At 40.9% G+C, this 26,242-nt stretch overlaps 2 protein-coding genes across 5 annotated transcripts; one reads left to right on the top strand and one right to left on the bottom strand.

The window, feature by feature from the left end:
* The first annotated feature begins 3,170 nt into the window (after positions 1–3,170).
* Positions 3,171–19,779, top strand: arhgap20b (Rho GTPase activating protein 20b). 4 transcript variants are annotated; one of them, XM_083688012.1, is made up of 15 exons: positions 3,171–3,395; positions 5,644–5,726; positions 7,104–7,268; positions 7,455–7,604; positions 7,900–7,941; positions 8,139–8,223; positions 8,376–8,450; positions 9,952–10,018; positions 10,322–10,507; positions 11,064–11,236; positions 12,290–12,445; positions 14,920–15,029; positions 15,996–16,185; positions 17,363–17,477; positions 17,644–19,779. In XM_083688012.1, the coding sequence occupies exons 1-15, from the start codon at positions 3,321–3,323 to the stop codon at positions 19,308–19,310; spliced, it is 3,339 nt and encodes a 1,112-aa protein (XP_083544138.1). In that variant the 5' UTR covers positions 3,171–3,320; the 3' UTR covers positions 19,311–19,779. The 4 variants fall into 4 exon arrangements, with proteins under 4 accessions (XP_083544138.1, XP_083544137.1, XP_083544136.1 ...); XM_083688011.1 differs by having other exon boundaries at positions 17,617–19,779; XM_083688010.1 differs by having other exon boundaries at positions 17,614–19,779.
* Positions 19,780–20,934: 1,155 nt separating this feature from the next.
* fdx1b (ferredoxin 1b) lies at positions 20,935–23,427 on the bottom strand (the record flags this gene model as incomplete). Its single annotated transcript, XM_083665306.1, has 4 exons — positions 20,935–21,327; positions 21,814–21,943; positions 22,139–22,266; positions 23,258–23,427. The coding sequence occupies 4 exons, from the start codon at positions 23,425–23,427 to the stop codon at positions 21,228–21,230; spliced, it is 528 nt and encodes a 175-aa protein (XP_083521432.1). The 3' UTR covers positions 20,935–21,227.
* Positions 23,428–26,242: the final 2,815 nt, after the last annotated feature.

Raw genomic sequence — 26,242 nt, 5'->3', positions numbered from 1 at the left:
GCATTTAAAATATGTGTGTGAAAGGGTACATGTCTTCATTTTGGAGGCATTCAGAGAGCATGAATCAGTGAATGGGAATCAATAAAAAAAAAGCAACATATAGTTTTCATCTACTGTATTTTTCAGGCTTTTTTGTGGGTCTGTGAAAGGAAAGAAAATCAACTGGCCACTGTGCCTTTAACTAGTAGAGGCAGCACACAGGGCAGATCCTGTTTCTGAAAATCCCCCCCAATGTTTAATTATCCCAATTAAAACATCCCAATCTGTCTCATCATGGCCCTTTCATCATCCCCAATTTCCACTTATTCTCTCAATGGGTTGAAAGGAACATGAAATGAAAGAATACAATTATGGTATTAGATATTTTGCTAACTCTACTGAAATCCACCAATTATAATTACGTACTTGAGAAATTCTTGAACACCTAACATGTCATGTTATCAACATTACGTTATTCAAAGCTTATCCTCAAGGTGGCACTGCATGTGCCTCCACACTCCAGACAGTTAGCAACAGATTTTCACACTTTTTTACCTTAAATTTGCTCAAATGATTGGAATCCTCTTATGAACATAAAATATAAATATATATGCATTTTGGTTAAAATATTGTGAGTATTATGGGTCTGCAACTTGTGTATCAACACACAGTTTTAGAGGGTGCTGTGTTGTGTTAAAAAACCAGTCAGCTTAACATAGGCTGACTAAGCTAGCATTCCCTGACTGCGTGAGTGCAGTATTAATGTGGAAATTAATTATGTCAGCGTGTGTGTCAAGCCCCAGAGTGTGCTCAGTTGAGTCCTCCAACCTGCAGTGTTGATTATCCCTGGGTTGGACAGTTCCTGCATTGTTGTTCCATTTTATTCAAATGAAAGGTGGTGAACTAGACATATATTACACTATGTACACAATGTGTAGTCAGTTAAGTAGTGTCTAGACTCTGGGAAGTGTAGTCAGTTATGTAGTGTCTAGACTCTGGGAAGTGTAGTCAGTTATGTAATGCCAAGGCTCTGGGGTGTGTAGTCAGTTATGTAATGCCAAGGCTCTGGGGTGTGTAGTCAATTAATTAGTGTCTAGGCTCTGGGGTGTGTAGTCAGTTAAGTAGTGTCTAGGATAAATTAATTCTAAGCTACCTATACCTAGGGTCGTAAATTTGAGTAACTATTTACTCAAAATGGCTGATGATAGATGATTATCATGATGGTACTAAGATATGATAAGACGGGCAAATGTGCTTATGACAACACAACATAATGCATTAGACTTGTTAGCTTTATTGTAAATATCCTGTTACATATTTTTTATACCGTTTTAAGTGGTTTCTGGACACAAATTATGCCAAGCTCTGACCTAAATCTTACCGTATTTTCAATGGAGAATCTCCATCAAAGATGCTTTTTAGTCTTGGTTGTGTCCGGGAAACCAGCCCTTAAGGGACACTTCACAGATTTGTGACCTTAAAATCATTGTCCAGATAACCTTACGAACTTGTGAGCATGTGAAAACAGCTTTGTAGATCAAAAACTAGGTATCGCTAGTTTGAATATTTTACCCTGAGTGGCGTATTTGGGGGTAATCACATGTTTTTTTTTAAATCAAGGAAGAGTGAAGTTATCATTTCCGAATTAGCAACTGCCTGGTTTGTTTACATCAATAAGCACCATGCTAGCACATAAATCTATCAATTGTGTTTACAAACATGCATCTTATCTTAGACACACTCCCGTAGCTGGACACGTAGGACTTAATCATTTGGACATATTACTTCCTGGTCCAATAATTGGCTATTTTCTCACTTCTTTGTTTAAATTATTTAATTTTTCTTAGCTATTTAGACAACAAAGACCACTAATAACTTGTTGAGTCGTGGTGACAATCAGTGAAATGTTCCTTTAAGGTTGTTTAGTTTATAAACGAATACATTTAGGATTGAGTGGTGAAGCCTGTTCTCCAGTTTAAGTAAGTTAATTTAATCTTGTTTAAAGTCAGTGTGTTGCTGGTAACTTTGCTGTATTTTACTGTGTCAATTGCTGTTAATCTCCAGTGGGAGGGCCTATTCTGCAAGTTATTTTAACTCCTGCTCACCTTGAACCAGGACTAATACATTTGGGATTGAGTGGTGACACCTGTCTGGTCATTAACTGATCGTTAGGTGGGAGGGGCTGCTACCCTGCTAGTCATCAGCAATTACAGAATCTGCATTTCTATCGTGACGGTCGTAGAGCGACAGCCTCTGTGACAGCCTCCTGACCCTCCCACTGGAGATTGACAGCAATTGGTTTAAAACAGATGGCTTTCAATAGAAACTATGTCCCAGAGCTTAAGGCAGGATAGCCACAGCAAAATACACAAGCTACCAACAACACACTGAATTTAAACAAGATTAAACAAACTTACTTAGACTGAAGAACAGGCTTCACCACTGAATCCCAAATGTATTAGCAACCACCTGCCACCTCGATCCTATCCCCTCCCCCTTTCTCCAATCCATCTCCAAAGACCTTCCATTCCTTACCACCATAATCAATTCCTCTCTGAGCAGGAATGAGCAAGGCTGGGCACTCCACTGAGACTGCTCTCCTTACTGTCACGGAGGCCCTCCACTCTGCTTGAGCTTCCTCCCTCTCCTCTGTTCTCATTCTTCTGCATCTGTCTGCTGCATTCGACACACCACTGGGATGCCCCAGGGCTCTTTTTCTTACTTTTTCTTATGATGACTGATGGATAGATGATTCACTTACTTGGACAAATGTATTTGTTGTAATTCGCTTTGGATAAAGGCATCTGCTAAATGCCATAAATGTAAATGTAAAATGTAAACTACAACTATGTATTCTGTAGTTCCATTGCTGGCACTTCAAATTGCACAAACCTCCAGTACCAGGAGGAGGTCAGTTTCACTGTTAAAGACAACACACTCCTTAGTGCCCCCTGGGTGAAGACTTGGGAATGAACTGTAACCTGAGAAGGTCCATACCATTTTCCTAAGTGTGCTGCACAGGGGCTACTGTTTGAGGAGACGGGGCTGGAATATCCTTATTTAGTCAGGGAGGAGGAAAGAGGCCCAACCTAGAGAGCAATGGGATTTGGGAGTAGGCAGGAAAAGGGTGCCTCTGGCAGTACCACTGTAAAGTGCTTTTAGCACAAACCCATTATTTGGTAACATCAACTGGCTGTGATTGCTCACTATCTCTCTCTGAGAAACGTTCTCTGAGAAAAGTTTGGAAAAATCCTTTTCCTCTGTGGCATAGGATAGCAGCACTGCAGTGCACCGGGACATTACAGTATGTTGATTTTTGTTTGTAATTTGCTGAGCCTACAATGACCCCTCAACAAAGTGTTGGCCCCCACTCCAAAGTAAACAGCGATGAGTCAAGGATTCCAGAAAAAGAAAAGGCAAGTACCCATTATGATTTATTATCATAAATTGTCATGGCACTGTGTGTTCTCAGTTCAAGTTGTTTGCACATGCATGTGTTGGTGTGAATAATGCAGGCATGCACCTGCATTCATAATTCTGTCTAAAAAATAAAAACATATTAAAAATGTATATATTATTATTGAAAAATTAATAATTGGGCTGTCTGCTCAAATTATGACAATAAAGACATGAACCATACTGGCAGCTGCAGATACCTTTCTATATGATGAGTTGAATACAATGAAGTAACAAGCTGTTGGTCTGCACAACTTCATATGATTGGCACATATTATAGTCATTACATTTTGCATTTCAAATAATTAAAAGAAACATCAACTCCTACCATATAAGGTGTTGATGTCTAGTACATGAGACTCATTGGAACATTACAACAAATATTGATATATTGTGTGGTATGAACTCATACAGTTCTAACAGTGCTGCATGGACTTATTTGTATTCCATTTTGTTTGCACACAGAGCAATGGTGCTGTGTAATAACACATGAGGTAAATTATGCTCGTATTTTGATATCAACAACAACTATATTACCTCATGTTTATTTTGTTTAGTGGTAGAAGTGTCACCCGTCAATGCTCAGATGGAGTCACTAAATGGAATTACCACTCTGCAGGGATCTTTGTCTTCACTGTAAAGCTCTTGACTGTGCCTTAGGATCGAAGGATGTTCCCCAAGAGGATTAGCCCAAGTGCCCCCGAGGCAAATGCATATATGTTAGAGAATAGAGAATAAAATTAAAATAAAAACTTCAGATTGGTTGCATTGCATTGAGGTAAATGACTGATGGATCGGACCACAAAGATTGATGTTGTGATCATTTGAGTTTATTTTGGAGACCCTGCAGCCTTCCGTTGCTCTATCACCATAGGTTAATAATACTGACGGGATGGAGTGGGCTTCCTCTTCTCCACAGCTGCCCAACACAAGCAGGAAACAGATGTACCAATCCATATGCCTTTTTCCAAAACTGTGCTATGAGACACTGAGAGGGTGAAAAAGAAATGGCTGACTATGTACAGTGCCATCGGAAAGTATTCAGACTCACTTTTTCCACATTTTGTTGTGTTATAGACTCAATTTTAAATGGATTAACTTAAAATAATTTGCCATCAATCCACACATAATACCCCAGAGTGACAAAGCGTAAACACGTTTTTTGAAAATTCCAGTAAATTTATTAAAATTGAAATACAGAAATAACTCATGTACATAAGTATTCATACCCTTTGCTATGACACTATTCAAATTAGCTAACCACTTGGTTATCGACCAATTTTGTAGAGTGACTTTGTTGTCCCATTGACTGTCCTTTTTCCTCTCCACCATTCATCTTTGTAGATTTTTGTAAGTCTCCCCAGGCCTCAGGCTCACATTCTTGAGCAGTTTTGTTCCTCTCCATTTGCTCAGTTTGTAATGACAACCTGATCCACACAGTGTGTAATTGATTCCTATGCAAATCAGAGACCCTATAAAAACTAAGATATTAATTCCAAAATTACATGAACTATTATCCTTGCATTAAGATGGACTCAATTCAACTTATTAAGTGATTTGTTGATGACATTTTTACATTTTAGCTCATTTTAAGAGTGTCATAGCAAAGGGTCTGAATACTTATGCACATGAGGTATTTCTGTATTTCAATTTTAATAAATTTACTGAAATTTCTAAAAACCTGTTTTCGCTTTGTCATTCTGGGGTATTGTATGTTGATTGATGGCAAATTGATTGATGGCAAATTCTTTCATTTAATCCATTTTAAATGGAGTCTATAACACAACAAAAAGTGGAAAAAGTGAAGGGGTCTGAAGGCACTTTCTGAAGGCACTGTATGTAAACAGACTAACCAGTCTCTATCGAACTTCTAAAGAGCTTTTAAGATTTTGATTTCAACAAATGTGATATTTTCACTTGAAATAATCAGCTATTTAAAGATGCTACTTCTTTCCTGTAGCCAGTTATTTTTAATTAATCATATATACTGTACCCATAGATTTTGATGACATAATGCTTTAAAGAGCTTAGTAGCCGATGACTCTCAATTTATCGTGACACACTCTGAGGATTCTTTATGTTTTTTGGTTGTCATTGGAGACTTTTTAAACAATCAATGCTTCAAAATAGCTTCAAAATAATAATATTAATATTGCAAGCAGTGAAAAAGCGCTGATTTCTAATGGGAGAATCAATGTCTATTTACAGAAAATGAAGACAACACTTCAACGAAGACATTCGGGCCAGTCAGCCATCACGAAGGCTTTCAGCAAACCAAAGGGCCACAACAGGTCAGGCAGATTAAGTGCTGGTTCCTCATCTCTCCCTCTGCCCGTGTTTTGTCACACACTTCTTTGCTCATGCTGTTTGTATCAACAACCTCATTTCTCTCACGTCCGTGACTTGTGATTTCAGACTGTCAAGTTATGGAACATCTGACAGGAAAACCAATATTTAAATTGTTTCCACCAACTGTTATTGTACTGCGGTGTAACACATTCCTACTCCTGTCAGCTTTGTACAGGCCTCTGACTCATCTTTTCAGGGAAAGCACCGGATCAGAAATATATACTCTTACAGGTATAAATGTGTGGATGCGAAATGAAAGAATTCTGTGCACCGATTTGTCTTTTCTCAATTATATCCTTTTAGCTTCAGCCGATGATGTTTACTCTGCCCTTGAACTGCGGTGGCTATCATTTTTCAGTGTTTGACCCTCCTCTCTCCCCCTAGCCCTGCTCAAGCTCACAGCCTCAATGACGCATAACACGGCACACTACAGTCCCAAGGTCTGTAGCGCTGCCATCTCCAAGGAATTCCTGCCTTTATTTGGCCTCAGAGCTGCTCTATCATGGTAACAGCAGCTAAATAGTGCAGGGTAACATAAACAACCCCTGTGAAATATGGCCTGTGGGGCTCTTGCCATCTCGGTTCAGCCCTTGCAAATAACTAAAAGAATTTAGTCTCTGTCTACCTTTTCAACTTTTACTTTAAAACCATTTAAGAAACAGAGGAATACTGATCCACACTTCATTCTTTATGCCTGGATTGCCTCTACAGGATGTCCTTAGTTCTGTCTCCCAGTGACACACAAATGAAGGCATTCAGCAATGTACTGAGGTGCTAGAATCAATTACTGTAAGTGTCGAAACTTGGATAGCCTTTTGAGCGAGAGTAAATAGAGGGGTTCTTATAGATAGCAGTTTTTGCAGCTTTTAAAATGACGTACTGTACAGTTATGCAAGATTATCATAATTGGAAAAACACCTGTATATTTACAGCACACTGTTTACTGGTTCCATAACAACCTTTACTGTCATTAATGTCACATCAACTTGATATCCACTGATATTTTCTTTCCATCTCAGAGGCAACATTACAGGGCCCACAAACTGTAGCTTTCATTTTCAAGTAGCTATTTTTAGTCTAAAAGATATTATTTTATACATATTTCATGATTGACACTATCAAGAGATTGAAGACTCCTTCTAGGCTTTTCACCCGAAAATGTTCTTTGTCCCCATATGCCATACCATACCATGTGATACCATCCCAGCCCATACATTCTCTTTGAAGAGGACTTGATGGAGAGGCTGACTCTGCACTGATATCATAGCAACTCATACGCTGTTCTGATACCCTCTTCGTGGTGTGGTTTTTATCTCTAGGGATGGTGTCCCAGTCTCATCCCAAAGAGCAGGGCTGATCCAGAGTCTGATATCCCACAGCTCAGAATGTGTCCTGGAGGAGCGTGTGCAGCTCAGCACTGGCCTCCAGACCCAGGAGAGACACCTCTTCCTCTTCAGCGACAAACTCATCATCGCTAAATCAAAGTGAGTGATCAAAGTGGCTGCACTCTGACAAGAATGTCCACCTTCACTGTGAATGGAAATAGCATCTCACAGTGACATATTGGTTTTGCCCTGAAAGTACAGAGTGACATTTAGAAATCACAAAATGGACTGTTTTCTTTGTGGATTGGTGCCAATAACTGTCATTGCATTTTCTCTGTTAACCAGGTCTTCCTCAAGCCTCAAACTGAAGGAGAGGGTGAGGCTGTGTGAAATGTGGTTGGCCTCCTGCATGGAGGAGGTTGCAGAAAGGAAACTGAGCTCAAAGAACTCCTTCGTCATTGGATGGCCAATCACCAACTACGTGGTGACTCTTGGGTATTTCATAGTTGTCTCTCCTCTCTACCTTTAGACATTCTATATTTACAATATTACAGATGCATAGAATTACCATTTAGTTAGACCGCCATAAGATGGTTTATACGACATCTTGTTGCCCAAGTACATGATGTCATCTCTCCCTGTAGAGACATTTCTTAGTAAAGCTAATATCATACAGTACATCATACAGTACTAACCCTGACCCTAACCCTAACCCCAACCCATTTGAATGCTCAGTTGTGAGGTGTACATAAAAATGTGTTACAGAGGACATTTTTTTCTTTCCTGTAAGCTCGTCACAGGCAAAAGAGAAGTGGCTTTCAGCTTTACAATGGTAAGGCATGAAATACCATACACAATACACCTACACCTAATTGTACTACATGGTACAATTCCCCCTGGCACAATACAATAATATTAACCCGCACAGCTAAACAAAACTATGTACAAATGTGACGCCAGAGTTGATACAGTGTATAGTGTACATGTTTTCCACAGAGTACTGTATGTTCTTTCTGTACTGTGTCACAGGCACATCGATAAATCCAAAGAAGTGGAATATCCTTGTAATGTCAACATGAAAGTTGTTCAAATGGACATTGGAAACAGTGCAATGGTAAGAACTAGTATTTGCTCAGCTATCACTACTAATACTGGAATAATCCTTTCATTATTTTCCCTAAATGAATATTTTTTGTTTTGTTGATGCAATCTGTTCAAATTTATTTTTTATTTTTTTAACATTGTTTATGTTTTACTTCAATATAGGCAACTGTGAATGTGGACAATAAGGATGATGCTGACCAAGTCATTCGGATCGTCACCCAACAGATGGGACTCTCAGTGAGTGGTGGCTACCAACTGCTGTAGTTATACAGTATGGTGTATGTCTGTGCATCATATTCCCCATACGTATATTCTATAGCCTCCACCCACACCCAGTCAAACATCCTACGCTAAGCATGCTCCTTTACACCAGCCCTAACAACTCAGCTCTCATACACACACCCACCCACACACGTCTCCTTTCTACCACAATCCAGTCATACATCATTAACCCAAACATGCAATTATCTTTATTGATCCAAAGACATTAATACACATATTCCCCAGACATATCAGCCATATATGTGCCTGGTGTGTTGATGTTAAAGTTATTGATTTAACATCAAATGTTTGCTGGGAATAAAGAACCTACATGTATTCCCCACTAAACTTCAGACGGTTATGGACATGATAAAGCGGACTCACTACACACTAGTGGTCACATGACCAACTAACACGAGTTAACATTACAGTACGTTATATCTGACTCCAAAAGATATGTTATGACTAATAATGATTGATATTAATATGCTCATCACTGTGTGACAGACACTCAATCATAGCGGATCCTAACGTTACAGTAAGAATTCCAATATGCTATGACCATGCGTGAGTTAAAATTAATTGTGAGGAGTTTACACATGATGTGAACTCTATGTGATAACCTGGTCACGATTATGTTGTGCTGTTTTAACAGAACCTTTATGTAGTGCACAACATCACATTGAGGCACATAGGAAGAATGAGAGTATCAACAAATTAACCATTAACATTTAATAGTTTCAAAGATAGATACAAAATAAACAACCTGTAAACGAATGGAAGTTTAACCACCAAGTCTAACGCTATGTGTGTCATGGACACACAAGAGAATTGTGCCCATCACAGGCCTAACGCAAAGAATGCATTGCTGTTCTTGTCCGTAAATAGCATCCCAACAATAGAACATCGGAGACATCAATGGGAGAGGCCTATTGGCCTACTATATACATTACAATAACATAGGAATTTACAATCAACAGACGAGGCACGATATCCTCAGGACATCCTCCAGGCATGCTCATTCAACTGTAAATAGGTGTTCGGGGCTGAGAGAGGGGGGAATTGATCACCATTCACAACGGAAGATCAAACATCACTGTCTTTATATCAGCCATATGTAAACACATGTAAACAGTAAGATAGCACATGACTGTCTCTCACCAAATCTGTCTACAGTCCCTCATTCCGTAGTTACTTAGAGCATCACATTTCATGATTATGTCTTTGAAATGTGGATCTATATACAGATCCACATTTCAAAGACATAATCATGAAATGTGATCCTCCACTTCCACTGGTTACTCACAGAGATCCAGCTCAGTGGGGGATTATCACAGGAACCTGTAATAGAAGAGTGATTGACAATGTGTTGTGCTCTCCAATGGTATTTCCTGTCTTTTACCATGCCTGGGGTTGCAGATATCTCTTTGTTTCCTTTTCTCCTCCTTAGCATAATGTCCCCCGTCTTTTCCCACAGGGAAGGCCCACTGACTACCGTCTCTGGGTTGTCTCAGGGAAGGAGGAAGCCCCATACCCCCTTATTGGTGAGGAAATGGGACAGTAAAAAACATGCTTCTAAACTGAATCAGGAAGGAGGCACACTTGGGTTATGTCCTGATGTGTCTGCCCGGTCAAGGGCTTACCTTCACCAACAGAAAGGTTCAGTCAGGAACCAAGTATGACCCAGTTTTGTCTCTATACTACTCATTCTTGGTGTCTTCTGGTCATAGACAATATGAGTTATTATGTTTGGTCGGGAGAGTCACGGCACTGTCGAACCCAGTCCTGAATACATTCTCCTGGTCTCATTTCCATCTGATATCTGATCCATCTGTTATGTCTGACAGGTCACGAGCATCCCTTCAGTATCATCCTGAACTGCCTGAAGGAAGGTGACGGTCAGGGTACTGCGGTCATAAATAACCTCCCGACTGTCGATGGGAAGCTCTACCTTGACCAGCTCCTCAAAGAAGCTCCTGTTCCACGGTTCATCCTCAGGCAGAAGGCTGCAGCAGGAGCTCATGGCAGAGCAGGTGAATCTGTTATTCACATTCACTGACAGAGAGCACAGCTGTCATGAATTGATTATACCACATACCCAAGTACATTTGCTGTGCTCCATCTGGTTGAATGCTTTCTAGATAAATGAGCTAACCCTCTGTATGGAAGTGGCTTATTTAGAATGAAGATAGTAAAATCACTTCCTGTCACGCAAGCACATGAATGTGTACAGACGTTATCGGAATGTGCTTCCTGTAATTAGGTTAATTACAGTGTTTGAAAAGTTCCATGACTTGTTGGTTGTATACAGTTTTACATAACTCAACACATTGAGTTGACATGGACAAATTGAGAAAATCCCCAAAATGGGTTTAAAAAATGTATTGATTCTTGCAGTTCTTCCAAAAGAACACTGTATTCTCAGTCAAAAAAGTATTTCAGTATGACTTGAGGTCCTCTGTCTAATCAATCATAGTCTCCGCTGGGCCAGAGTTTCATCTGGTCAACTCAAATGTCATATACATTATATACAACAACATTCATTTATCAACCATTATGAACCATCTATTGAATTATCTATTTCAATAGATTCCTCTCAACGACACATCAAGAGAAAGAGGTCTCTCATCGATTGGGCACTGAGAAGAGGACATGTCGGCCAGTCGGGTCGACATGCTGATTCCTCAGCCACTTCCCAGAAGCTGTTTGGCCATTCATTGTCCTCCATATGTCGTCATGGAAACCTACCCAGACCCATTATGGTGAGATTGAAATGACTGCTCAATATTCCCCACTCAGACCCAGTCTGAATGGAAATGAAAATCAAAGGCGGACAATTTGTTGTTTGTGCCCTAAAGACGGCTTTTTATTTTTTCCACAAGATAGAGGTTATGGAAATGTGCATTGGATCTTTTTTACAGCAATTCATTGGGTTTCAATGGGTTCATTGGGTTTCTGCAACCCCTGCACCCCCCCCCCCCCCCCCCCCCCCCGGGCAATTGCACTATACTGTACCACTGCTCTTACTCAATACCACTGCTCTTCTGTACATATCTGTCTATACTGTTCATAATCTGTCTATACTGTTCATAATGCACATATCCCTATATTTTCTTTAATACTACTGTTAATACACTGCACATATCTGTACATACCTGTTTATACTGTTCATACGGCATTCCATATTTATATTTATTCTGCTATCTACCTTAATGTTACTGTTAATACATATATACTGCTATACTGCATTACCTATACAGCTCATATGCTGCTACACTGTTTATACTGCAACCTATTTATTCTGCTTATAATGCTACTGCTTACTCATATACTGCTTACACTGCACTACTTATACTATACTGCACTACTTACTGCTCATATATTGCACTACCTGTATATACTGTTCATTGCACTTTCTGCTATTTTGCACTTCTGGTTAGACGCTAACTGCATTTCGTTGTCTCTGTACTTGTACTCTGCACAATGACAATAAAGTTGAATCTAATCTAATCTAATTTGTGTGCAAAAATGTTAAATACCCCTGCTGGTCATACACATCGAATGAATAGAGCGAGGGGGAATTTGTTTAATTAAGCGTTAACATGCAATTAACAAACAACTTTCACAGTGGTGGTTCTAAGGGGCTACGGTTATACTGACCGTAATCAAATTCTGTCAAGTTCGAGTGACACTTCATATAAACTATCCAATTATCTGACGCAAGTGCTTTCCAGATAAGAGAATATGGCAAGGTTAACAAAAGAATATTTATGTCATTAGAGGTCGCTTAATCATATTGTTCTCTCTCTGCTTAGGACATGCTGTATCTGCTCTACCATGAGGGCCCAACAACAACCGGGATATTCCGTCGCTCGGCCAATGCTAAAACCTGCCGGGAGCTAAAGGAGAAACTAAACTCTGGCAGCAGTATTCAATTACAGTCTGTATTTGTGGCTGCATCCGTCATCACTGTAAGTGCTCTGAAGTTGAAAGGACACATTAGACATTGCATTGAAAGGCTGTTTTGACTGTTAGTATCCCTCAAAGGTGCTTTGGCACTCTACTTGAGTGGTGACGGACTAAATATAGGCCAATTTTCAGAAAGAGCCATTCAGCCGTTTTCATTCAAACGTACTGTGTGAACATGTAGCATTTTTATAGCAAATGTTTTGCGCCACAAAAACAAAAAAGTAAACGGGAGGCCCCTAGAAAATGTAGTAGTAACATAAAGCAGTGCATTGAAATGTCTAGACGTTTGAATGTGCAGCAGTTCTCATTAAAGTCCGTCTTTTGCAATTTCACCTTCCAGTCGGTGGGTAAAATGTCTGGTCTAATACATGCTAATACATGCTAATACATGCTAATACATGGGACAGATACAAATCTACTAGTGAAAGCTAATTACAATGTTTCAAATGCCACCAGTCAGAATGGTTAGATAGCCGCTGCACAAAGGGCGGCGCAGGGCGGTGCAGTTGCCGTGCCAGGCAGTGATGCATCCCATCAGGATGCTCTCTGTAGTGCCCCTGTAGAAGGTACGCAGGATCTTGGGCCCCATGCCAACCTTCCTCAGCTGCCTGAGGTGGAAGAGGCGCTTCTGAGCCATTTTCACCACCTGATTGGTGTGCTCATCCCAGGTGAGGTCGTCGGAAATATGGACGCCAAGGAACTTGAAGCTGTTGACCCTCTCTACTGCGGACCCGTTGATGGTGATAGGGTCCTGTTCCAGGCCTTTCTTCCTGAAGTCCACCACCAGCTCCTTGGTCTTGTCGGTGTTGAGAGAGAGGTTGTTCTCCTGGCTGGACTGGGCCAGGCAGTCGATCTCTCTCCTGTAGGCCATCTCAACGCCGTCTGTGATCAGGCCAATCACTGTGGTGTCATCAGCGAATTTGATCACAGAGTTGGAGCCATGAGTGACCACGCAGTCGTGGGTGTACAGGGAGTAGAGGAGGGGACTCAGGACACAGCCCTGGGGGGCTCCTGTGTTGAGGGTCAGGGGGGGGGAGGTCTTTGAGCCCATTCTCACTACCTGTCATCGGTCCGACAGGAAGTTCAGTATCCAGTCGCATAGGCCGGAGTTGAGGCCTAGGTTCCTCAGCTTGGTGTTGAGCCTGGAGGGGACAATAGTGTTGAATGCTGAACTGTAATCAACGAACAGCATCCTCACGTAGGTGTTCCTCTTCCCCAGGTGGGTGAGGGCGGAGTGGAGTGCGGTGGCGATGGCGTGGTCAGTGGATCTGTTTTGCCTGTAGGCAAATTGGTGAGGGTCCAGGGTTGGAGGGAGCATGCTGCAGATCTGGGCCTTAACATGCCTCTCAAAGCATTTGCTCACGATGGGAGTGAGAGCAACAGGGCGGCAGTCGTTTAGGCATGCTACCTTGTTCTTCTTCGGCACTGGGACAATGGCGGATGACTTGAAGCAGGAGGGGACTATTCCTGTGGAGAGGGAGAGGTTGAATATGTCCGTGAACACACCAGCCAGTTGCACTGCGCACACTCTGATCACCCGGCCTGGGATGCCGTCTGGTCCGGCCGCTTTGCGGATGTTGATGCGCCCAAACTGCCTGCGTACGTCTGCTACGATGATGACCAGGGCGCTGGCAGTGCTGTCCGCGGTGTGTGTCCTCTCTGGTGGGATGGCGTTGGAATCCTCGAAGCGGGCGTAGAAGCTATTCAGCTCGTCCGGGAGAGAGCTAGCTACAGGTCTCCCTTTGAAGCCTGAGATGGTGTGTAGCCCTTGCCACATGCTGCGTAGGTTGTTAAATGTTTGAATGCATAATTGAGGGATAGCAGGAATCGAAGTATATACATAATGAGCATTGAATCTGAATCTCTCATCTCAAAATGAGCATTGAATCTGATAAATAACCAAACTGTTCGTGTTATTGTTAACAAAAATAGGTAATAACACAAGATATACAAAAAGTATATTAACATACTTAATTTCTTTTTTTTTTTTATTGGGATATTTTTTGGATATTCTACAAATATTTTTGTTCAAAGCTGTCACTGAGATGGTTTACTCATGGCCCAAGACATGCAAGATATTTACTTGCCAAAACGGACTTTTGATTTTGTCTAATTCTCTAATTGATCTCATTAGAGGTGTAACTGCATTAAAGTTGAAGGACCAGGTTACCTAACACTGAGGGACTCTCTCATTTATCTAAATGAAAAATAATTGTATATGGGATTACAAATGGGAGTATGTACACATTTAAGGATATGACAATAAAGTATAGTTTTTGTCAGTATACTGCCATCCATATTTAAAAACATGACAGTAAAAGTATACTTTTTGTAAGTATATTAAAATACAGATTAAATTACATGACAATAAAGTATACTTTTTGTAAGTATAATTAAATAAATGCACCAGAAGAACGCACCATTTCTTCAGGCTGAAAGTGAATGCTATATTTCAAAATTGTATTTGAATGAACAGGACTTTCTGCGCAACCTCCCTGGAAGTGTGCTCTGTACTAGTCTGTATGACAAGTGGATGCTGGCCATGGGGGCTGACCCTATTGAGGATAAGATTGACATGATAAAGAGGTGAGAAATTAATCTCTGCTTACATTTCACATTTTACATTTTAGTCATTTAGCAGACGATGTTATCCAGAGCAACTTACAATAAGTAGATGTCTAAAGTAAGTGTGTCTAAATTAACTATAAGTACATACTGTGTGTCTAAATCAACTATTCATCACAGTCATCGCTGGTAAGATACAAATAAGTGCCAAATTCTGTTTTTGTTTTTCTGTTCGCTGTTTCTGTGTTGCATAATTCGACTCAAGAGTTTTTCTAACCCTAACCCTGATAAGGAAAGATTCAGAGCCTTGGTTTTAACATTCAAATATGACCCAGAGGTCACATGATATGGAAAAACTATTGGCCCTTTACATAATTCCTGTTTTGTTTGATTCATTTTCTGCTTCTGGTGGTTTCACAGTGTAGACGATGTTGTATGTGCCTCATGCACAATTGCAATGACATTTGTATTTTTGTGAATCAATTTCTGTTCCTCACCATTTCTACAATTACAATGTGGTTGACTTGTAACATTGCTACTCTATAATTTATTGCAAAATGTCAGACGTGTTGCCTGTTGCAAATGACGTGCTGCCAGCTGTCCAATTGTACCATCTGGCTTGGGTGTGCTATTAACGGAAATGGAAGGACATGCACGCACAGGAAATGTGTTATCATTATTCCTCGGAGCCTCTTCGTTTGATTCCTACATTTCATTCTGAACCGTACCTCCCCTCAGGATTTGTTGGGAGAGTATCTCCCTTCTTCTCAAAAGCTTGATTTGTTGTTCCGCATTAGCTGCTACAGAGACTGATAGTGGCCTGGAGCTGATAGCTGCTACATACAGTATCAGGGATGATTCTTTTTTTGGTTTTATTTTTTTAAATGAGAACGGTGACATTCTTAATAACAAGCTTTAATTTAATAAATCTGGTGGCACCCACTCTCAGCCTCCCAACCCTACTTATTTCTGTGTGTGTATCCACAGCCTATTGAACCTGCTCCCAAGTGACAATGTTACCTTGCTACGGTACTTGTTCGCCCTCCTCTACCACATCCAGGAGCACTCACAGCAGAACCAGATGAATGCTTTCAACCTTGCCCTTTGCATCGCTCCCAACATGCTCTGGCTCCCAATGCCCACAGGGCCAGAGGAGGAGAGTCTGTCCACAAAAAAGGTACAGTCACAGATATTCTCTCCCACGACAAGAATACTACCCCTCAAGTTTTAATCTGGAATAAAAATAATAATAAAATAATAATAATTAAAAAATTAATGGCTCAATTTTGCCACATCCACAACTGGAACTGTTCCATGTAGTGTCAGATCCAGGTTTGTTTTTAGTTTTGAATTGGTTCATGGCAATTGATTTAAAAAACTGTTTTGAACACCTTAGGTCACAATTGCCAAAGCAATGTATTTGCTTGTGTAGGTATTTTGAGGATGTTTTTTTTTAAGCTGCACGTGTCATTATTCTATTCCCCCATAGTTCTTTCATACAGTGGGGGAAATAATTATTTGATCCCCTGCTGATTTTGTTAGTTTGCCCGATTACAAAGAAATGAGCGGTCTATAATTTTTATGGTACTTTTATTTTAACAAATAGACAGAATATCAAAAAAAAAAAGTCAATTTGTTAAAATAAAAGTACCATAAAAATGATAGACTGCTCATTTCTTTGTAATCAGGCAAACTAACAAAATCAGGGGGGGTCAAATAATTATTTCCCCCACTGTAATTGCTGTGAGGCAACATGGAGTAATTTAATGATGTTGCTTGCAGGGGATTTGAAATCGAACTTTGACTGATTTAAACATTGATCTGCTGCAGTTTTGAGTGCTGCATTGCTGTGAAACACAGCAAAGAGGACATTTAAATTATAGATCTCCAGTAAAGGCTGCTCCGGAAACATCCGGAAAGGCTAAAACAAAAAGGAAATGCCAGTTAAATTAAGGCTTTTAAAAGGGACAACCTGGGATTTAAATAACAACAAAGTAGTCACTCGGCCACTTATTTTGGTAAACAGCAGAGGGATTGGGCTAGTGAAATGTAACCACTCTCAAATCCATGGACAGAACTATGAATGTAAGGACTGACCATCCATGAGATCAAAATTATTGTTTTAACCATGTTTTGAAGCTATACAGTTTGTTTTTTGTTTCCAATTACAAACAATGGTTTGTACCATGCTTATAATTTGTCTTCCAATGGGTTAAGGCAGTTGAACTAAGCTCATGAGGCATGATGCTTTGATTTGTTGTTCATGAGCAGACAGTTAACACTGATCTCCTTCTTGGCTGTTACTTTGTGAACATTTTGTACCTAACTGTGTTCTTTGTGTCTCATGTGCCCAGGTTGCAGCTCTTATCCAACTTCTTATTGAAAACACCCCGGCCATTTTTGGTGATGACATTCAGAGTATTTTTTCTGGACCAACGAGTGGACAAGGAACTATGGAGGATGTCATGGGTAAGATCTATGTTGAAATAATATGTGAAACTGAAAAAATATGTAATATGTCATATGTAGGTCTCGAATGTCTCCATGCTATTTCAACATTTTTATGGTAACCATGCATTCTTTCTTTGACTTATTAATTTTCCAGTAGAGTCTTACCAGCAGTTCTATTCCTCAGACTGGGACTGGGAGAGGCAGGGAGGCATTGGTACTCCTGAGAGGGAATCATTATTCTTACCTCTGAGAAAACTGGTCTTGAAAGAGGAGGAAAAGATATTTGGCCTTCTGGATGACGTCGACAGTTTGAAAAAGCAAAACGTGAACGACGACAGCGCATACAGCTGTGGGAATCTAGATTTAATGTCCTCCCTCTCCAGCGGTTCTATCTGCTCCATAATGGGGACCCAGAGCCTTTGCTCAGCCCGGGACCGCTGCTCCTCAGAGCCCAGTGTGTGTCTGGGCTCTCCCCCTCCCCACGGCCAGCTCCATACCCCTGTGGCCCGCCAGTCAAGTTGTGATGCAGCTGTGATGTGCGGCAGTGCAGACCACTGCCGGCACACAAACAAACTCCCAGCCAAGGGCCTGAAGGGAGATGGCAGCCCCAGGCTGGCCGGCAGCAGGTCTAGGTATGCTTTCTGGAGGTCCCCCCAGGTGACCTCCCGGTTCTGGCACCCTGCCCAGCGGCTAGCCATGTCCAACAGGTCCAGTTTGTCCAGCCTGTCCTCAGCAGCCACCTCGCCCTCCGCCTCCTCCCTAAGCTCCATAGACAGCGCCTTCTCCTTCTGCTCTGACTCTCTGTCCTGTCCCAATGAGGCCAACTCCCTGCCTTTTCTGTTTGGTTCATCTGCACGCTTACGCCCCCTCACACCGGACACCCCGAAAAAGTTCCCCAAGGACTGGAGCATGACGTTCCCATCGTCAGTGGCCCAGGCACCTGAGGATCTGGACTGGTACAATGAGTATGATGAGAGAGAGGAGGACAGTAACATCCATGACAAGGAGCATTGTCATTCTATAAGCATTCAGAATAAAGACATGTGTCTGTTGCAGATTGACAGCCACTGCAATTTGAGAGGCAGCAATCAGCCATGTGATCACAGCTCTGACTCTGAACCTCATCTGGCTGGCAATCAGAGATCTGATTGGAGAGGGGAGCAGCTGCACGACAAGGAGGAAGTGTTGGAGACTTCTGACTCAAAGGAGCAGAGCCGGAAAACCTCCATTACACACATACAGCTGAGGAAAACAGACAACCCATCAAGCAACAAAGAAGAGGTGAAGAGGACAAAAATCACTTTTTACACCGCTTCTAACCGTGTGCTTGTGAAAAAACAATCTGAAAGATCAGAGGAAGGGTGTGGGGTCTGTCTGGTGTCCAACAGGGGGGGAGAGGATGGGGACAATGTGGAGCTGCTGAGCCAAACAGTGCAGGTGCACATACCCCAGACTGTGTTCTATGGCCAGAACACTCCACTGGTCCTGCAGTCTGTATCAACCAGACAGGCTGTCAACATCAAGGACAACAAAACTGATCAAACTGACACTGACCACAGCAATATGGTCCCTGCACACTTGGTTGGGTGCAATCCCCCATCTCAGACATCCACCAAAACCCATAGCAAGGCTGCAAGCACCATCAGCCACACCATTAGAATAAAACTACCAGCAACAGTCAGAAACACTGTCAGAGAATACTTCAACTCTGGTGACAGCAGGAGCTGCCAGTCAAACACAAAAGCGATGGAGAAAGAGCTCCTTATCAGTAAACTGCAATGGCATAGTAAAATGCCTGAACCGAAAGAAAACCCTGGAAAACTATCACATGGGGAGGAATCATTTCTCTGATTGTGCAAATCAAATACTGGGTGCTATGTCATTCCATATTTGGTTATTATAGGGTAGGGTTGAATCAATAATTTTGTTGGTATACTGATTGCATCTCTTTCTGCTTGAGGGGATGTCTTGGGTTATTGGTAGGCATGGGACATGAGTAAAGAATGCAATCAGCTTACAGTACATTGGCGCGTGATGAAAGCGAAGCTGAAATAGCATTGGTGATGGTAAAAGTGTTCCAATTTGCATGTCAAACTGGTCAGCATGAGGTGTTATAGCCTGCTCCAGTAGAACCTCCGTGGGAGTTCTAATCAGGATAATAAGTGACATTTGGTAAAACCGCCGGAATGTGGGACAATCATTCAGGTTTTACAGGATGAGGACATGGAAATGATGGAGGGACTTTGACATGATGGGTCCAAAAGATTATAGGGATTATTTTGTCCATAAGAAATTAAAATGGAAAAATGCAGTAAGGCAAGCTATAGGATACGGGGTGTGAGTACAGTAAAAACCTTACACATGCATTTATGTTTTCTTTGTGAGCTCACCTTATTTACATATCTTATTAAGATGATATATTAAGCGCATGATAACACATTTTTCATACAAAATACTACAGCACAACATTGTTTGTTTTTATGCATGTTCGTGTCCACTTTAGGACAGTAAGAACAAGAATCAAATGAGGTATGAACCTTTATATCAAAATAAACATTGTACAAAAGCTGTTTGTAAAACTGACAAGGACATGTATTTTTTTAATATGTTTTACACCTGTATCCCCCTATGTTTATTGCACTGCTTAAAAAATAAACAGTTTTGAACCTGAAGGGAAAAGGCTTTTGAATATGCATTTTACACTTCTGCTCCTATTAACGGTAAAGGGTGTTATGCACAAATGCTTCCAAAGGATTACAAAAACAAAAATATTTTGATGTCAACCCACCACATGCATAAGTAAATGATTCAGTCCATGCGTAAAACATTTTATTAATTTAATTGCATTTTATTCATTGGTTTGGGAAATAGGAAATACGCAATAACATTGTGTGAGAGGACAAAAATAGGTATAACATTGCAATAAGGACAAACAGTTTGTAAAGGTCTTGTGGTTTTGGTTAGTTCTTAATTATTCTTGCTATTGTGTCAAATACATGCTTTAAAGGGCAATCTGAGATTCAGACAACAACAAAGCAGTCACCCCCACCACGTGTTTGGTAAACAGCTGAGGGATGGAGCTGGAGAAATCTACCAACCCTCAAATTAAAAAAACAAAGCTATGGATGCAAGGACTGACCAATTTTAACCATGTTTTAAAGCTATGCAGTGTTTGTTTACAACAAAAAATAAAGTTAGGTTCTTCAAGAATCAATGTCTACATATGATTCATTTAAAAGTAAAAAAATAAAATGGATGTTCTTTACCAATCCCAGATTGCCCTTAATTGCAATGACACCGGAAATATGGGTGAACACTGTAAATGTCAGCACTGAGAGAAGTGTATGAAATTCATTTTATACTTAAATGCAGTGCACTCAAATTCACAGGCTCTGCTGCATTAGATGGCAAGATTGCAGTGTAATAAATGTCAAGATAACTGAGGTTTGAGCAGTACAGTAGCTACTGCTCAAAGGATTTTTATTTCAGTATCTCACAAAGCCACAGATGTTGTTCACAGTCACACCATTTACTTTGGTCGAGTCCTGCTGACAGCACTCAATTGTAGGGAAAATGCAATAGTGATGCAAAGGTTACATGAAAAGGTGACAATCACAAGAAACTTAGAAAATAAGCTAAGAGAAGTTTTTTGTAGTGTAAGGAATAGGTTCCTGTTCAGGCGTGTTCATTATCTGAAATGTGCCAGGACGTGTTTGAGTGGTGGACTTTGTAGGTGAGAGGGGCAGGTCACATAATGGATCATCACTGTCAGCCTTTGGATCCCACGGCACGTCTCACCTCCTGTGGGACTTGGACAGTCATGCCATCCATCCACTTCTGGACAGTCACCTGACACCCGAGACGGGACCTGTCAGCCAGTGAGGATGAGTTGAGATGTTGTCAGACAGATGCTCTATTCAACAGACCTTTGGACAATATGTATTGTCCTTTTCTGTTGCAGCAAAAAATGTATGCAAGAGAAAAATACAAAACATATACAGTAGGCATCACATAAAATGCCCTTGGTAACAAGTAATTCATAGAGGTCAGAAGTATAGATAAAGATTTTGCACCACTTAAATATTATATATATTTTATTTTACAGTACAATATTAATGAACAATAACCTATGACTTGTTTGTTACATTGATAATTGATATAGGAAGCATTCTGATTAGAATAAATGAAGTAAAGGTTGGGTTTTTGCTGTTTATTTTATTGGAGTCATGATTTTGCAATCACTCATAATACTTCCACAAATCAAGACATGCTAGGAGCAGCTTTACATGACACATGCACTCTGTCCTAGTGCGGAAAATCATCATTCTAGGAAAAAATATATAATTTAACTCACATTTTAGTAAGCCCATAGGCTAAGTCCAGCATATCCAGCTCTTCATCCACCATTGGTTCCATCTTCTCGTAAATGCTCTTATCAAAAATTAAGTGACAAGTGGAGCATGCTAATGTCCCCTCACATGCACCTGTCGGCAAAAAGAACGCAAGAAGACACAGACATATGAAGGGACATAAGGCATACACATAATTATAATGTTCATCTACAGCATCCACATGGATTTAATTCAACACGGTAAAGGCAACATACAGGGAGACATGTTTGCTTGGATATTGATTGACTCACCATTTCTCCAACCCTTTATTTAGCTGTGTTTACATACCAAAACCACTTATGTCCACGTTTTTGTTGACGACAACATCCAGCAGGGATTCTCCTTCAGTTACGGCAGTGGTGGTTTTGATGCCATCTTGGTTGACAAAGTGAATTATGATTTTTTCTCCAGGCAAGCTGTAAAGATCAGATTATCTATATTGAAAGGAGGAATGGGTTTAACACTGACATCTCAGAGAAATTGATCCCTTAAAAACAAATAGCTTTAGCCAATGTGTGACAGCAAAGTGATCTAATTTTCTCAGAAAAACATTTGCATTTACTCATTCATAGTCATTCCTCATTAAATATTCTCTCTTTCATATTGTACAACCTTTCCTTGTGCTTAACAAGGTCTAGAATACATTTGTATTCAGCCAGCTGAATCATAACCTTTCCTTGTGCTTAACAAGGTCTAGAATACATTTGTATTCAGCCAGCTGAATCATAACCTTTCCTTGTGCTTAACAAGGTCTAGAATATATTTGCACTCAGCCAGCTGAATCATAACCTTTCCTTGTGCTTAACAAGGTCTAGAATATATTTGCACTCAGCCGGCTGAATCATAACCTTTCCTTGTGCTTAACAAGGTCTAGAATATATTTGCACTCAGCCGGCTGAATCATAACCTTTCCTTGTGCTTAACAAGGTCTAGAATACATTTGCACTCAGCCGGCTGAATCATAACCTTTCCTTGTGCTTAACAAGGTCTAGAATACATTTGTACTCAGCCGGCTGAATCATAACCTTTCCTTGTGCTTAACAAGGTCTAGAATATATTTGTACTCAGCCGGCTGAATCATAACCTTTCCTTGTGCTTAACAAGGTCTAGAATATATTTGTACTCAGCCGGCTGAATCCTAATTTTTCATCAGTTATCACATCGTCACCCAATGTCACACACAAGCTATTCTGGGCAGTTGCTCTGGGTGACAACAGCTATGAAATGAATAGACATGGGAGCATCATTCATTTAATTCACACAGACGAGGTGAAAACAAACAGGAATGAAGCACCAGTACACATAAATTCTGCAACACCCCCCCCCCCCCCCCCCCCCAATTCATTGCAAACTAAAAACAACTGACAAATCATAGGGTACTTTAAGCAGCTGTTCCAAATAACAAACCTGTTATTCTGTGAGTCAGAGTAAAGGGCAGAGTGGGTACAGATAGCCCGGCCTCTGCTGTTTCGGGCCCAGGCGTTGATGCGCAGCGTCCGCACTCCTTTGTTGGAGACGCAGGGTGAATTCAGCACTCTGTTGCAGAGGAGCGAGCTGAGATGCAGACACCTTGCCATAGTGACCTGTAGTGTGTGGGAGTGAGGACTGTGTGGGGTAAAAAGACCTTGTGATGCACGCCACCAACCTCGAATCCAACTCAGCCTTCATGCGGGGTCAAGGCGCCGACATACATCATCTGAATAGATTGTGAACTTCTTTGAATCTCAGCAACCCAAACCCAAAACAATGACAGAGGAGGGATGACATGCAAGATATGTCGTAGTAGTATATATATACTAAAACTACGTATACTAAAGAGTAGGTAGTTAAATTCTCTTCAGAAGATATATGGTCTGGGGGCGCTTAGTGGCGTAGCACACTAATGCGCATACCACGTAATCGCAAGGTTCCTGGTTCGATTCCGACCCTCGACATATCTTGCATGTCATCCCTCCTCTCTCTCACCCATCCTTCCTGTCAATCTCTACTGTCTCTATCTAAATAAAGCAGAAATGCCCTAAAAAAAAGAATTGGTTTTAATTAGATGTATGACATCTGTGCTGCTACAGCACAGTGCATACGTTCTCCATAATGACTCATTGTTTTGGGTTTGGGTTGCTGAGATATATATATATATATACACACACACACACACACACACACACACACACACACACACACACACACACACACACACACACACACACACACATATACAGTGGGGGAAATAATTATTTGATCCCCTGCTGATTTTGTTAGTTTGCCCGATTACAAAGAAATGAGCGGTCTATAATTGTTATGGTACTTTTAGTTTAACAAATAGAGACAGAATATCAACAAAGAAGTCCAGAAAAAACACATTATATAAAGTTATAAATTAATTTGCATTTGATCGAAGGAAATCCCCAAGGGGATCCCCAAGCAAAACATGACTTAGTACTTGGTGGAGAAACCCTTGTTGGCAAGCACAGAAGTCAGACGTTTCTTGTAGTTGGTCACCAGGTTTGCACACATCTCAGGAGGGATTTTGGTCCACTCCTCTTTACATCAATTGTATAAATATGTGTACTCAACACACGGGACATTGTTAAATACGAAGAATGTTCGGTATCTTCATTCATCACAGCAAACCTGCCCACATCTTGTCCTTGGGCAAGAGAATTCAGTGTACATATAGAGAATACAGAATGTGAAATATCCAGACAACACACATGCACTGCACACACCCCTTCGAGACAACACACGTGCACACCCCCCCAGGGAGAACAGAACGCTGGGCTTGAGCAATTCAGGGTTAAGTGCCTTGCTCAAGGGCACAACGGCAGTGGTAGGGACCTGGATATGATGCCAGTAACCCTCCAGTCACCAGCTCACATCCAGATCCCTCCTGGAGCGGGGATTGAACCAGCTGATTGCTGGCTGACCTCTCTAACCTCCAGGCTACCTGCCGCCGTATTTGAAGGTTCCGCCAGAGGCCACAGGACCGTGATAATAAAGCACCAGACATATTGGATGCATTGACAATGACCAAGCAATGGAAAGGTGCCGACATGGGGACTGATTAGACAGAGAGGAAAGGAGCTACAGACAAATCTGGGTAGATTGGGAGGCCACTGGCCCCGTACCGCCAGAGGAGAGCGCCAGAGTCACCAGACAGCAACCTCAGGCGTGACACTCAACATCAACAAACCAAGGAGCTGATCGTGGACTACAGGGAGCAGGGGACAGGGGGCACGCCCCTGTTGAAATCGACAGGGCTCAAATGGAGAGGATCAGTAGCTTAAAGCTGAATATAAACGACGTACAAATTATGGGAAAATTACTATTTTTCTCACAAAATGTTTGCCCGACCTTCATCTATGAAGTGATTGGTGGCGTTGTTGCCATGCAACCTCTTGTCCTTCATGAGCGAGGTCATTAGAGAGTGGCGATGCTTGATACATGTGTTGAACTGCTCTATAATGGTCATTGGTTATTCTATTGCAAACAGCTTCTTATTCTTCTTAATGCACATATCCTTCTTTTTTTAATGCTACTGTTAATACACTGCACGTCTGTACATACTGTACATATCTGTTCATACTGTTCATACTGCATTCCATATTTATTCTGTTCATTTACTCTGCTTTAATGTTACTGTTAATACATATATACTGCTTATACTGCACTGCCTATACAGCTCATATGCTGCTTATACTGTTCATACTGCATTCTATTTATTCTGCTATAATGTTACTGCTAATACATATACTGCTACACTGCACTACTTATACTTATACTGCTCATATACTGCACTACCTGTATATATTGTTCACACTGCACTTTTCTGCTTTTTTGCACTTCTGGTTAGACGCTAACTGCATTTCGTTGTCTCTGTACTTGTACTCTGCACAATGACAATAAAGTTGAATGTAATCTAAAAAAAAAATGTAAATGCTGTGGTTGTAGAGGGATATAAAAGCAGAATGAAGGGGATAGCTCTTTCTCTTATCTTTGTCCTGGTGTGTGTTCTCATCCATGTGGTCACCTCTCCCTCTCTATCTCTCCCTTTATCTACCGGTTATCATTGAGGGTAGAATGTAAAATGTTTCTATGAAGTATTTGCCTTGTAATAATTGTATACATTTATGAATACAAATTTAATCATATAAATTCATCCTATTTGACCATTCTTGCACTAATCAGCAGAAACTCAACAATTCTTTGCATATAGTGTTAATTCAATTACATGGAGTCAGGTTATTAATATCATTATTAAGATATGTTTTGCTCTTAACAGCATTTAGCCAAATTTCCTTGTCATGCCTATGTATTTTAACTGCCATCCTAATAAGGCCTACAGGCTATATTTTCAGCCGGTGCAAAATAAGACAAGCGCATATTGGCAATTTG

Source organism: Argentina silus (assembly GCF_951799395.1).
Source record: "Argentina silus genome assembly, chromosome: 2".
Lineage (NCBI taxonomy): Eukaryota > Metazoa > Chordata > Actinopteri > Argentiniformes > Argentinidae > Argentina > Argentina silus.
Note: the sequence above shows the minus strand (reverse complement) of the source record. Positions and strands in the feature narration are given on the sequence as shown.

Coding starts and splice junctions, on each gene's coding strand:
- arhgap20b (XM_083688010.1), top strand. CDS start 3,321: ATGACCCCTCAACAAAGTGTTGGCCCCCACTCCAAAGTAAACAGCGAT. Junction 7,605..7,899: donor AACTACGTGGTGACTCTTGG/GTATTTCATAGT, acceptor CTTTCCTGTAAG/CTCGTCACAGGCAAAAGAGA. Junction 10,019..10,321: donor AGCCCCATACCCCCTTATTG/GTGAGGAAATGG, acceptor TATGTCTGACAG/GTCACGAGCATCCCTTCAGT.